Source organism: Xenopus laevis, chromosome 1S (genome assembly GCF_017654675.1).
Source record: "Xenopus laevis strain J_2021 chromosome 1S, Xenopus_laevis_v10.1, whole genome shotgun sequence".
NCBI classification, from domain to species: Eukaryota; Metazoa; Chordata; class Amphibia; order Anura; family Pipidae; genus Xenopus; species Xenopus laevis.
Genome location: NC_054372.1, coordinates 150,787,143 through 150,802,089, shown reverse-complemented (window position 1 = coordinate 150,802,089; position 14,947 = coordinate 150,787,143). Strand labels below are relative to the sequence as shown.

Below are 14,947 nucleotides of genomic sequence, written 5' to 3'. Positions count from 1 at the left end.
CATGTATTGTAAATGCAATTAACAAACCATATGCATTCTGCTACTCTACAGCCTAGTCCCAAACACTACAACTACATTCTCACATATTTCTGTGCAGGATAAAATATATTTTATGTCTAAAACAAGGAAACATTTAAACTGCTAACTGATAAAATGAAAATCAGATGCACAAAAGATATTTAAAGGAAAACGATACCCCCAAAATGAATACTTAAGCAACATATAGTTTAAATCATATTAAGTGGCATATTAAAGAATCTTACCAAACTGGAATATATATTTAAGCAAATCTTGCCCTTTTACATCTCTTGCCTTGAACCACCATTAAGTGATGGTCTGTGTGCTGCCTCAGAGATCACCTGACCAGAAATACTACAACCATAACTGAAACAGGAAGAAGGGTGGGAGCAAAATAACTCTGTTAATTGGCTCATGTGACCTAAGAAGTATAGTTTGTTTGTGTGCACTGTGAATCGTACAATCCCGGGGGGCGGTCTTTATTTTTTAAAATGGCAATTTTCTATTCATGATTATCCAATGGCACATACTACTAAAAAGTATATTATTATGAAAATGGTTTGTTAACATGTAGCAGGGTTTTATGCAATATCTTTTTAGAGAGACCTACATTGTTTGGGGGGTATAGTTTTCCTTTAAGTTGCTTCTTACCTCATCTCCTCTTAATATCTCAGAGCCATCAATATCTCGAGCCTGGGTGGATTTTTGTGCTATTTCTCTCTCGAAGTTGGCAATCTCTTCTTTTGCCTCCTGTAATTCCTCGGCTTTGGTTTCTTTCTTTCGTGCAATAATAGCTGCCTATGAAAACGAAACATATACACGGATTTTAAAGATGTGCTGCATATGGAAGACAGTGCTAACAAATAAGCACTTAAACACACCCTCCTTAGGAGATACAATAAATATATTTTTTTCATTTATTTCTTCATGCTGTTTAAAAACGTTATCATTATAACATTTTACCTACCCTGTAGCAAATTTCCTCCACAGATTTCTTAGCGCCATGCTTTACTCAGCATTTTGAACAATGCTACTTGTGGTAGTGACTGCCATGCTGCTACTCACCCTAGTTTGCTCATCATTCATTGAACATGAAGTGCCTAGGGTTAGCTGGCACCTGCCACTAGCACATGCACACTGGCATTTAACTTATACCAACACACATTGGGGCTTATTTATCTACACTGGGCAAATTTGCACATGGGCAGTTACCCTTAGCAACCAATCAGTGATTAGGTTTTTAGAACCTAAGTAGAACAATGAGTGCAACAATCGTATTAGTTGCCATGGGTTACTGCCCATGGGCAAATTTGCCCAGTGTTGATAAATGACCCCCATTGACTTGCATCCAGTGCAAAATGTGCTATTTTTCATGCAAATGTTGCAGCATGGAGCTCTGCTTTGGCAATGAGCCCAAGACTCTTCACTACCAAACATCAAATCACAAGAGCTTTTAATGTGTTGTCTCTGTTGTTGGAAAACAGTGTTTTTAACACTTTGTACTGTGAATGACACACTTTTATATTTTGCATATACATTACTGCAGCTCAGAAATCAGCGTTTTTCCTGAAAATCAAGAGTTATTGAAGGTACCCACTAAGTATTACATTTTTTTACTGCATTTTTTTTTTTGACAGCAGAGGCTGTTCTAGTAATGGAGTTCACATAATTTCCAGCATGAAGCATTAGTGTCTAATTTGATCAAAGCAAGTCAGCTGCATCAATGGATGCAACCGGCTAGGGGAACCTTGGAACTACCATAACATTTAGACTGGAAGTACTTCAGTAGCATCCATGCATGCAGTTGAACACAATTCCTCACTGCACTCTGAACTGGCACTCACTGCAAGTTGCTGGTAGCAGGTATGAAGGAAGCACACTCAATTTTGTGTCCATACTAGAGATTTGCCTTTATGCAAACCCCCACCCTACCCCCTGAAGCTCTTGACTGGACAGAAACGCATCTGAAATTTTTGTAAAATTACAATCACTATATATTTAACTATATTTACTATATATTTCACTGAGCCTACAGCTATACAGGTATGGAACTTCTTTTTTCCGGATCTTTCTGTAATTTGGATCTTCATACCTTAAGTCTACTAGAAAATCATATAAACATTAAATAAACCCAATAGGTACTGTTTTATTATTAAAGAAAAAGGAAACAATTTAAAAAATATTATGTTATTTGGATAAAATGGAGTCTATGGGATTTGGCCATGGCATAATTCCGAACCTTCTGGATAATGGGTTCCAGGATAATGGATCCCATACCTGTAGTACTTTGTATTTAATACAGCATATTAAATAAATGCTTTACAAATTGGTAAATAAAAAACCAAACAACTTTTCATTACCTGTTGCCGGAAAAGAGACAATTTGTTATCCATTGGATCCTTTCTCATTCGATTTTCAATCAGTTGATTAATCTGCAAATTGACTTCATGAATCTTAAAGAAGAAAAAAAATCCTATAACATTTATTTTCATAATTTTGTACATTCTAAGAAAAGCCTTATTAAACCTTAAAGTACAAGCTTGTCTCAAACTTTTGTACGCCCTTCTTTTGCCAAGCAAACTTTCAAATATTTTGTATTTCAAAATTTAAGGCCTACAACCTGGGAGTCGACTACCTGGCAACTATTAGTTTACATAGGGTAACTATATGTTTTAAGAAGATATTTTGCTAGGAAAACTTGATGATGAATTAAAGGAAAACTATACCTAACATTGCAGGTTTTATAAAAATACATAAAAAAAAGCACATTTAAAATAAATATTTTTTTTAATGAAAAATATATGTCTAATAGTATGTGCAATTGGATAATCTCATACTGAAACATTGCCATTTTAAGTACTAAAGTTTGTCATGGGCACACTTCATGCTAGATTGAATTAGCCAATGAATAGACAGAGCTGTATATTGTATACACACACACACACACACACACACACAGCTGAAAAGGCCCCATGCGAGGACCGAAACGTTGAAATAAACACTTTATCTTTTTGAAGAAAATCCTGGTGTGCTTCAGCTTTTTCTGCCTTTGGATATTTGCTTTCTGAATTGCACCCAGGTATGTAACTTTTGAAGTGTGTGCTAAAGCCTTTCACAGAACATATATATATATATATATATATATATATATATATATATATATATATATATATATATATATATATATATATATATACACACAACCCCCACACCTCCTGAAGCTCTTGACTGGACAGAAACTTATATTATATATACTATATACTACTGTATAGTCTACAGGTATGGGACCTGTTATCCAGAATGCTTGGGACCTGGGGTTTTCCAGATAATGGATCTTTCCATAATTTGGATATTCATACCGTAAGTATACTAGAAAATCATGTAAACATTAAATAAACCCAATAGATTGGTGTTACTTCACCGTGTAGAAATTACAAATTTTTTCCTACATAGTCCACCTCATGTCAGGGCACCATAATGTTTGGGTGACAAACAATGGTAAGTATATAAAATTAGTCATGTTTAGTACTTGGTTGCATATCACTTGTATGCAATGACTGCTTGAAGTCTGTGATGCATAGACATCACCAGGTGCCGAGTAAGTTCTCTGCCAAGCCTCTCCTACAGCCACCTTCAACTCCTGCTTATTTTGGGGGCTTGTTTGCTCTTCAGCATATGGAATGCATGCTCAATTGTATTTAAATCAGGTGACTGGCTTGGCCATTCAAGAATTTCCCATTTTTTAGATCTGAGAAACTCCCACGTTGTATTAACAGTATGTTTTGGATCATTATCTTGTTGCAGGATGAAGCACTGCCCAATGAGCTTGGAGGCATTTACTGGAACTTGAGCAGATAAGCTGTTTCTATACACCGCAGAATTAATTGTGCCATTAGCAGTAACATCGTCATCTCCACACTGTCTTCTTGCCTCTCTGATACAGGCTAGTCTCATCTGTCCATAAAACCTTTTTCCACAGTTCTGCAGGCTCTTTTAAGTACTTTTTCACAAACTGTAATATGGCTATCCTATTTTTGTGGCTAACTAGTGGTTTACATCTTGCAGTGTAGCCTCTATTTCTGTTCATGAAGTATTTTGCAGATAGTAGTCTCTGACAAAGACACACCTGCCTCCTGAAAAGTGTTTCTGACCTGTTGGACAGGCATTTTCCCTACCAGTCCCTTTGCAATTACAGAGTTCACCAGTGCATTCTTTCTACTTAAAGGGATACTGTCATGGGAAAAAAAATGATCTGTTATATTTTCATTTACAATGTATGGTTCCTCTTAATGGCTAGTAAAAATAACTGTGGCCCTCGAAACAACCTCTTTTGTTGATCTTTGCTTATTGAAAATGGCAGCAACAAAAAGCAGACAAAACCACTTTAATTTGCATATGCACATTTTACCAAGGGATGTAACTATAGATGAAGCAGACCCTTCATATGCAGGGTGGCACAGGAGTGTCCGTTTCACCCAAGGTCATTTTGGCCAGGAATTTTGCCCGGCCTTTTTTTTTTTGTTTTTATAATATATTGAAAGTCTGCCCCAGCCTTGCCCACTGAACATTTTACACATGCACCAGCAGGGCATTGTGCTTTGGCAAAGGAAGAGTGTTTTTGTAGCTAGGCAGGTAATGCTAGGGCAGGCTAAGCTGCATAGCTAACTTTTTTTCACCTACCTGGAGGAGAATTATTGCTGATTAAATGAGAAATTTCATAAATGCACTTTCATTATAAAAAATAGGAAAACTTAGTAAAAAAATTCACATATACCTTTTCTTCGAGCTCAGTTAGATCAGCCTGACTCATTGCTGGCTCTGTGACAACTTTTTGCAGGAAATGCAAAGTCTGCCGTTTGCTCTCTAGTTCTTTCGGAAGCTTTTCAGAAACCATGTATGAATGAAATTTCATTTCCTCTTCAAGTCTTTTCATAAGACCTTGATCAAACAGAAACATATACACAACCCACATATTTATCAATGTTCCAACTGGTATGTAACAGATTCTTTAATTGATGAAACAATATCATAGACTGCAGTTTTAAGAAGGCAAAACATGTTTAAGTTTATATTCTTGAATACAGATGGGGCTTAAAGAAGGGTAATTTGAAGAAGGCTTGTTAGTGCAGCACACACATGCATTTTTGGTAAGTTAGCTTCCTACTGATGCAATACTACGGCATATAATACATTTATTTATAACATAAATTTTTAGCATTTTACCACAGTGCTTTTTTAATGTGTGGTATAACACAAAATGTTTGCTTTACCCTAATATGGTACATAAGCATGATTTATGAATGAACTGACGTCCTTATCCACTGAGGCAAACTCAGAGGTGTCATTGATAAGTCTGTTGAAGCAAACTAGCCATCCTGCCTCAATAAACGTCTAGGTAACAGTTTATATGCCTGCTCCTCCAACCTCTGCATTCATCTACTCCTTGTCCATCACCCGGGACATGATCAATAAGTAGTGTCCAATCCAACAGAATGAAAGAACCTACCGCATATACCTAAAATATCTATTTTTAGATCAAAATATGCCCACCCCTATATACAGCTAACAAGTCACATATTAGGTGGCACCTCAGTATCTTTATTACACCCACACTGAACCCAACTGAATACCAACCAACAACAGATTATTCCTTACTTGCTATAGTGTTAGTTCCCTTTAAATTCCTTTCACTTTTTAACACATCTACAATTGCAATATTATTTTAGTTGTGGCACTCCCTATGATTGTGAGTACTAACCAAAATGTGTTAGTATACATTATCAGTTATACTTCTCTACAGTCACAACAATGTCATACATGTAAGTAGAACTGCACAGTAGTGTAGCTGCTGTAGTTAAAAATATGCTTTTACCAACCTTCAGGTTTTGCATCTGCAGCAGCATGGCGCATATTCTTCAGCTGATGTTGTGCTCTTTGCAACCTCTGTTCAGCATGAAACAGCTTCAAAACAAAATTAAGCCAAATATATGAAAAGCAGTATAGAATTCATATATAGCATTATAGAAAGAAATCTGATTCAACTGATGATAAAAAATAATTTCTTAACTTATCCCATGAAAACTCAGCTTTTGTTTTTATAAACTAGCTAAATAATGTTACCTACTCAAATGGCTCCAGGAATAAAAGCATTTGTATGTATATTAATACACACATAAAGCAAAACTTAGGTTCCCCAGTTTTACATTCTCCCGGAAAGCGTATTATTAGGGCCAGAGTTTACATTGCTTCTACATTTGAAATTTTTACCCTGATAAGAAATGTAAAATTATGGTTTAGCCATATGTGTACACAAAAGTTCCTGTCATATATTTAAATACTTTATAGATACATTTGATTAGTAGGTCCTTTTACTTGAAAACTTTATTACCAAGTTTGATAATACATGCAATCACATTCTGAATTCAAACCAGGCTAAAACTATATAAGTGGGTCAGGGTGGTATATACCTGATTCTTCTGTTCTTGCTTCTGCTGTGCCAAGGATTCTTCCCTTTCATTTTCAACACGCAGCTGTCTTGCTATTTCAAGCATCCTCTGATGATTCTGCACTGTCTCCACCTACACAAATGATGAAGTAGTCTAAGATGGATTATTAAATAAATGTGGTAGTAGTATCATGTTTTACACAGGCACTTAGCGCCTCCTCTTTGTGTATCTTACTTCCAGGAGATGACAGTAATTGGACACAAGGTGTTTAAAAGCTTTGGACTGCAGCCTAAGGAGATTCCCTTTCCTGCAGCTACATATTTAGTATCATTCTTAAATAACAACATGCTGGGTCTTAATCCTTGTTTGCATTCCTTCAGCCAAAGTGGTTGACACTGAGAAGCTACAGTGACAGCTTTCTTCTTACCCTTTTTTTGAGACGTTCCACTCTCTTAATGAGCTGATCTTTCTCTTCTTCCATTGCAGTGATATCCTAAAATAAACATATTAATGACACATTTTTTTAAAATTTTTATTGAAAAAGCTTTTAGGATACATTTAAAATGCAAAACTGCATAGCTACGGCCTTTTTTCTTTTGTTTTTAGCTTGCTGACTGAAAACAACTTCTTTACTCCTTCAAACTGCATTGGGCACATATAAACTACCCCGGTTGGGAGAAACAAAAGTTTTTTTGTTTTTATTTAAAATAGACCCTGCCAGTGCTAGGCTGCCAGCACCAAGAGGTAGCTCCCGGTGTGGGTGACCATGTTGGGGCACACACATGCGCATAATGAGTCACATAATGCCACATTTATTAGGGCTATCCACTCGCTCATTATGCACATACATGCTATACAACATGGCTGCCCCACTGCTCCCTCACTCCCAGTGTGGGCAGACTAGCGCTGGTAAGACTATTTTTTAAATAAATAAACAAACTATTGTTTTGCCCAACTGGAATGCAGATTCTATTTGTCTAGACAAGTTACACAATATATTTTGGACTTCTGTATCAGCTCAAGGCCACCAAAGACTTTTGGTAGTAAAGCTTTGTACCTCTGAAGATGAAACCTATGTTTATTATCTCAATTACAGTATCTCTGGACTGCTGTCAGTTAGCAAGGATTAGAGACCAACAGTGCATATTGTTGATCCCTAAGGGTGGTGGCACACGTGCAGATTCAGGGGGGGAGATTAGTCGCTCAGCAACAAATCACCCCCTTTCCAATCTCCCCGAAATGCCTTTGCACCGGCAAGAATGTGAATCGCAGGTGGGATGGCATTTGGAATGCTTCGTTTTCAGAAGTTGACTCACGCAAAAACTTTGGGCGACTTCGGAAAACCGGCAATTCACATTCTTGCCGTCTGGAAGGCATTTCGGGGAGATTAGTAGCCCGAAGAAGAGGAGATTTTTCACTGGGCGACTAATCTCCCAGAATCTGCATGTGTGCCACCACTGTAAGATTAAGTAACTGATAGCATATGTATGTATGTATGTATGCATGGAGATTTGTGTCCAATCTGCCCATCAACAAACTTACAGAAATAGCTTGAATAACATACAATATATATTAACCTTACCCGTCTGATATCTGCAGTGGAGAATCCAGAAGATTTAAGTTGTTCACACTCTTTATGGATAATTTTAAAGTTCTCCATTAAATCTTCATACTACAAGAAGAATGTAGAAGGAAAGGTTGTAAGGAAAGATCAACAATACTGATAACATGCTTAAGCTATAAGAAGTTCTAGTACATAAAATAGAACTACATGATTAAAGGAAAACTATACACCCCAAACAATGTAGGTCTCTTTTAAAAGATACTGAGTAAAACAGCTCATGTGTAAAACCCTGCTTCATGTAAATGAACCATTATCATAATAATATACTTTTCTAGTAGTATGTGCCATTGGGTAATCATAAATAGAAAATTGCCATTTTAAAAAATAAGGGCCGCCCCCTGAGATCGTAAGATTCACTGTGCACACATACAAACCACATGTAAGGTCACATGAGCCAATTAACAGACAGAGTTCTGCCTTTTGCTTCCACACTTCTCCCTGTTACAGTTAGTGTTGTAGTATTTCTGGTCAGGTGATCTCTGAGGCAGCACACAGACCATCACGAAATGGTGGCTCAAGGCAAGAGATGTAAAAGGGCAATATTTATGTAAATATATACCAACAGTTTGCTTGGGGAGAGACTGCAATATCACACAGCGCCCTCTGTTGGTTATATGAAAGAATAACAGTGCGCCCTCTGTTGGTTATATGAAAGAATCATAGTGACTGCAGTATCACACAGCGCCCTCTGTTGGTTATATGAAAGATTAACAGTGACTGCAATATCACACAGCGCCCTCTGTTGGTTATATGAAAGAATAACAGTGACTGCAATATCACACAACACCCTCTGCACATAGTAGTTAATACAACAGAAGACATTGAGCTGTAGTTGAACAGCCAGACATAGACAACAAAGAATCTCTGCAATACGTAAAGTTGGCCATTCATATACTCACTGCGGTACATCTATGTTGGCCCAATTATCCACACCTGTGTCTATATTCTATTGATTACAGTCACTTTCTTGGATAACAAATGTTTAAATATTTAATCAGAGAGCTGTTATCTTGTGTTAGGGAGCTGCTATCTGGTTACCTTCACATTGTTCTGTTGTTAGGCTGCTGGGGGGGGGTGATATCACTCCAACTTGCAGTACAGTAGTAAAGAGTGACTGAAGTTTATCAGAGCACAAGTCACATGACTGGGGCAGCTGGGAAACTGACAATATATCTAACCCCAAGTCAGATCTCAAAATTGAATAAAATTGTTTGCTCTTTTGAAAAATGGATTTCAGTGCAGAAGTCTGCTGGAGCAGCACTATTAACTGATGCGTTTTGAAAAAAACATGTTTTCCCATGACAGTATCCCTTTAAAGCTCGGCTAACTCTTTATTATCCTATGGAGTATATTCTTTTAATAAAACTCTGCACAGGGAGTTTCTCATTTTGGGCATTGATCTGAAGTATTTTGGTTCCGGTATGGTATTCCTTATCCAGAAACTGTTATCCAAATTACAGGAAGGACGTTTCCCATAGAGTCCATTTTAAACAAATAATTTTATTCTATTAATTATTTATTTTTCTCTGTAATAAAAGAATAGTACCTTGTACTTGATGGTAACGGAATTGCATTAATCTATATTGGTGGTAAAATAATCCCATTGGGTTTATTTAATATTTCAGTTTTAGTTAGCAGACTTAAGGTATGGTGATCCAAATTACTAAATACTAAGGGGAGCAGTAACACCAGGAAATGGAAGTGCCCTAAAATGCATACATGAACTGCCACTGAAAGTTCTAATGGAACAACTACAAATATTATATAAAGTGTCATGAAACACAGCTGACCAGGTAAGATTTTTTTTTTTAGAGACAAGACAGAAATGACTGAACACGGTACTGCTAATAATAAACACACTGCAATAAAACCAGGACTTCTGGGAAAAAAAAGTTTATTTCCAAGTACAGGACAGGAATAAATAGTAAGTTCACGGCAAATTAATGATTTTAATTTTTGTTCTTAAGGACAGATTTATCAAAAAAATGCAGACACAATTCGTACAACTTATTTTCGCAAATGCTAGCTTGTTTACACACAGAATAAAAGTTGATTGGAAGCAGGAATCTCATTTTATCATTCCTTTTCAATAAGGCTGAAAATCTGAAATGTTTAAATAAACTGGGAAAATAAATAAAAAGAAAATATTTCCACTGAATTCTATACAACCTCACCAGCTTTTACTTGCCAAGTTTTTTCTGTTGACGTTTCGTTTTTTTTTTCCTTTAACAAATTCTGACTATTCAAGATTTTCAGAAAATACATGCGGGTTCTCTGTGCCTGTTTTTTTTTTTCTCGAATCGAGAAAAAAGCCAACTCAATTTTTGATAAATCAGCGACTTAATGTTCATATGAAATTTTGTGAACAAACAGACAAGGGGGTTATTCACCTTGCAATACTTTTTTTTCAGTTCAGTGGTGTTCAGATAGTTCACCAGAAATAAAGTTTTTCCTCAATTACTTTCTATTTGTTATTTTTACAATGTTTTAATATAATATATTATATTTTTAAACAATATTTTTAAAGGGGAATGCCACAAAAACAAAACTTAAGCTTTTTGAAAAGTAAATATAATTTCAAGCAGCTCTGCAATATACATCAATTAAAAAATATGCAGACTTTTCATGATTTTTAATGGTTTCCAGACAGTTCCCTAAGCCTAGCCCCTTGCTCTCCTGCTGATCTTTCTGACTACTTTGCTGAGCTGGCTGACTACTGTTACTTTGTATCAAGAGTCAGCTGTCCTCAGCCTGCATCCTCCAAACCCCACAATTCCCTGCACACGTGATTTCAATAAGGAACAGGACATCACAGTGCAATGCATTGTGGGTTTTGTAGTTCCCGGTTGCTGTCTGTAAGCTGTGGAGACGTTGTTACAATTTGTAAAATCAGTGTTTAGTCCCTCTTTCCCTGCCAGGATTTCAAATGATGCAGAAAGAGAAGAACTGTTAAACATCTGGATTTCAGCATAGAAAATGGCATTTAGTCTTTACTTTTTGAAGAAACAGGTAACTGTAATAGGTATATTAGAGGTTTCTGTGTAATGTGGGCCTCTTTATCAAATTTTGGTTTGGAAGCTGGAGTTCCCCTTTAATATTAATATTACAGCGTTACAAAATATGTTGGCACTATATAAATACATGTTCATAATAATAATATTGAAGTGTAAAGCAGCTCGAGGGATGGTCAAAACTCTGTAAATTGATACATTTAGTTAATAAAGTTTCATTAAAGGCAGCTGTTAGAATTTATACAATGACTGCTAAAATTTCACAGATGCTGCTGAGAAAAGTATCAAATAATTGTATCAACTAAATGTAGCAAATTGTAACAGTTCAGAATCTGCTCCTGGATCACTGAAAGATGGAAAGACTATACTTCTAGTGAACAACCTAAAAAACAACTATACTAGAAAAAAGTATTTGAAAGCTGAATAACCCCTGTAAAGACGCTGTAAACTAGAACTCACCTAAAAGCCTTTGGGCATTGAGGAATGTTGAAGAGCTGTTTATAGCTGTGAACTCCCACATCATAAACAGACTGTCCACTGGAGATGTCCAACGGCAAGGTATGTTTGGGTAGTGCTGTTTTCTGGCTGTGTTCTACTTGCCTCTAGGCAGCTCTAAATATTTGCCAGTTGTCTGTTGCAGACTAGTTACCCTGTGCAGTTAAAAATTTACCTCAGGTCCAACCAGTTTAGTTATTCAGGAGTTTTCATAAACCTTATAAGAGAAGTGGTTCATTGCTCCTTAGAGTGGTGCACTTGTTTGTCTGTTCTCCAGTTAAAGTAGGCCTGTGATCAATAGTTTTGCCTCTCTAACTACCCTCTGTACATATTTAAAAACCTCACTAATAGTGCAGGAAATGTTAAGCTCTAAGTCCCTGTAGCCACCTGTACTAGAGCATCAAGTTCAAAGGTCAAAGTTATAGGCTTAAGAATTTGCTGAAATTTCCAGCACCTCATTGAGATACTGTGGTGTGAAATGCTAGAAATAATAATATTTTTAATGATTTAAAGAATCTAACCCTAGTCCTGTGTTTCACCATCAATCACTTACTCATTGGCTCAATGGAGCTTACAATCTAAGCTCCCTAATAGACACACAAACTATGGTCAATTTAATCAGATGCCAATTGTTTGTTTGTTTTTTATTTTTTTTGAAGAGTGGATGATGCCGGCAGCACTCAGAACACTGCACTGTAGGATAGAAACCAATCAGTAGCTAGGCTGACCTCATAGGGAACTGAAGCTTGGCTTTGCCTGAGTGATTGGAGGGCTATCACTCTCCAATATGTGCTTTTGGCAGGGACCATTAGGATATGCCCACCCCTCATTTGAAACTTGGACAGCTACTATAGCAGTTCTATGGGGAGCTCCAATAAAACAGCCATTTTTAAAGATAGTATTCATTTTTATCCCAAAGTAAAACCAGCACCATATATTAGTCATTATTGCCTATAAGACTGGGGGGCAATTACAGTTATGTGATAGGTCTCCTTTAAGCAGCTGTAAAACTCTTCAGTTTGGTAATTATTAACGCTTTAGTTCCCTTAATGATAGTGTTTATTTCGGAAAACCCTAATTAGCTAATTACCTTTAATTAGTTTCAAATTAGCGGACAGTTCCTTAAAAATATATAGAAACATTATTACATTGCACAATGTGTTACATTTGGAGCGTGTGACTGATGAAATTTGCTATTAACACACAAGTACAAGACCAGGTAGTGTGTGTGTAGGCGGAAATAAGTGGGCCAGCAAAAGAATATCTTACAAATTTCAGTCTGGTTTGATTCTGCTTCTGTAAAATCTGCCCTTGGTGTTCCTATAGCCATGACAGACAGAGTAAATACTTACTTGTTCCATTGTGCTATCAAAGGACACACTCTATATGACAGTTCGGCGGATGTATAACATAAACACAGGCTTTCTACAATGCATATCTTAAACAGGGATGTGTCCAGCAGATGGTGAATATGATACAATCGTTCATTCACACTGATTTGTTCAGAAACAAATGCCAGATTAAAATCATTATATATTAGTAGGTTGCAGGCTAAGGGAATCTTTATCTATATCAGCTTTCTGCAAGCATAAACACTGCTGAATAGTGATGGGTGAATCTGTGTGCTCTATAAAAATAAAGTGTAGAGTAAATAAAGCATAGCAATAAAAAAACAATTACGCTCCGTAAAAAGCTATAAATATTTCCTAAATATTGTGGCTATTGTCATAGCCATGAATACCTTGTAAATTATATCCTTATAAATGGTGACTAGTGATGTCATCAGTTATACATGGTGAGTAGTGATGTCATTTCTGTCACATGACTCACTGAAAGTTGTGTATTATAATAAATAAAGTACCCCCTGTTGCAAAATATGAGGATATTAGAAGTTACCTTGGAGTTCCATGACCTGTATAAAAACATATATAAAAATATGGTCATGAAACTCCTTGGTAACTTATAATATCCTTATAATTTACAAGAGGGGGTACTTTATTCACTATATATATATATATATATATATAGCAAGCGTAGGATGACAGCACTCCAAGGATTTGACAAACAAAATATGGTATCAAAAATAGAATAGGTTTATTAGATCCGACGTTTCAGTTCCTCACAGGAACTTTCTTCAGGGAATACAGAACACAGTGCACAGTGGAACGCTTAAAACAACAATTTGGCGCCAAGCAAGGTTGCTAGGCAACAGTAAACAACGTGAGGGACACCATAGGACCCCAACCGTGTGGGGAAATATTTGGAGATTAAAAGCAAACATGGTTGTGGAGTAAAATATCAGACCTATTCACATTGATCTTGCGCCAGAAATGACAGGAAACCAGGATAATAACGCGTATAGTACAGAGAGCATGGGGGCGTGTCGTACCGCCCATATATGGACCTTCAGAGGTGGGTGCGGTCATTCACCACACAGGCATCAGTGGGGCGGTGCGTATTGACACGCATGGTGGGAACTCCCAACGGTAGCTCGGCTCATCTCCCCTAGCAACGTGCAGCGGCTTCATTAATACAGAGGCTGGGACCCAGTAGTATAGTGGCTGCAGCGCACATAGGTGCGGTGCTGCGCACATCTCTACCATTGGTCCGTGCCTATAAGTATGCGGGAGACTGAGCCCTCTGTTACCACCTGTGCCTATTAGATCGCCATGACACCTTGCCTGTTTGCCCACATATTAGGACCATCACTAGCTCTTGTAGGAGGAGCCAACCCTTCCGCTCCATTTTACCTGGTTTCCAAAGGTGAATCAGAAGCGCCAATGATCAAATATAGTGAGTCATGGGTCTGGAAAGTAAAGCAACATTGTTGCAGCATAAAAACTGTGACAATTAGCAGGCAGATAAGAATTGAAACAAACATTAACAGGGATGTAATGCATCAACACAGAATATAGTACATCTAGAGAATCAGACAAAGCATCCCAAGGGCAATAATTCGTTAAGTCCTCGGGGGGCCACAGTGTCCAATTTATGAATCCATCTGGATTCTCTTCTGAGTAATGCCTGGTCCCTGTTACCACCCCTAGCCAGGGGTGGTTGATGGTCGATCGCCATACACCTGAAGGTAGGGAGAGTGTGCCCTTTGGACAGAAAATGTTGAGCTACTGGCTGCAAGGCTTTGCCTTCTTTCAGGGCTTTACTGATGGACGAGCGGTGATTGCTGATCCGTTCCTTCAATGTTGTACATGTTTTCCCGACGTAATACATACCACAGGGGCATGTAATGATGTAAACCAGTGTTCCCCAACCAGTAGCTCGCGAGCAACATGTTGCTCCCCAACCCCTTGGATGTTGCTCCCAGTGGCCTCAAAGCAGGTGATTATTTTTGAATT

General features: G+C 37.3%; 1 protein-coding gene across 3 annotated transcripts in view; it reads right to left on the bottom strand.

Annotated features, from left to right (window-relative positions):
- Window positions 1–14,947, bottom strand: part of ift81.S (intraflagellar transport 81 S homeolog) — a 56,927-nt gene that overhangs the window by 22,675 nt on the left and 19,305 nt on the right. For all 3 annotated transcript variants that reach the window (XM_018244202.2, XM_041580373.1, XM_018244203.2), the window contains exons 5-11: window positions 8,047–8,136; window positions 6,892–6,957; window positions 6,486–6,596; window positions 5,895–5,979; window positions 4,793–4,956; window positions 2,379–2,471; window positions 670–816 (exon numbers count right to left, since the gene is read on the bottom strand). In XM_018244202.2, coding sequence (XP_018099691.1) covers window positions 670–816; window positions 2,379–2,471; window positions 4,793–4,956; window positions 5,895–5,979; window positions 6,486–6,596; window positions 6,892–6,957; window positions 8,047–8,136 — 756 coding nt within the window. The remainder of the gene's footprint in view (window positions 1–669; window positions 817–2,378; window positions 2,472–4,792; window positions 4,957–5,894; window positions 5,980–6,485; window positions 6,597–6,891; window positions 6,958–8,046; window positions 8,137–14,947) is intronic.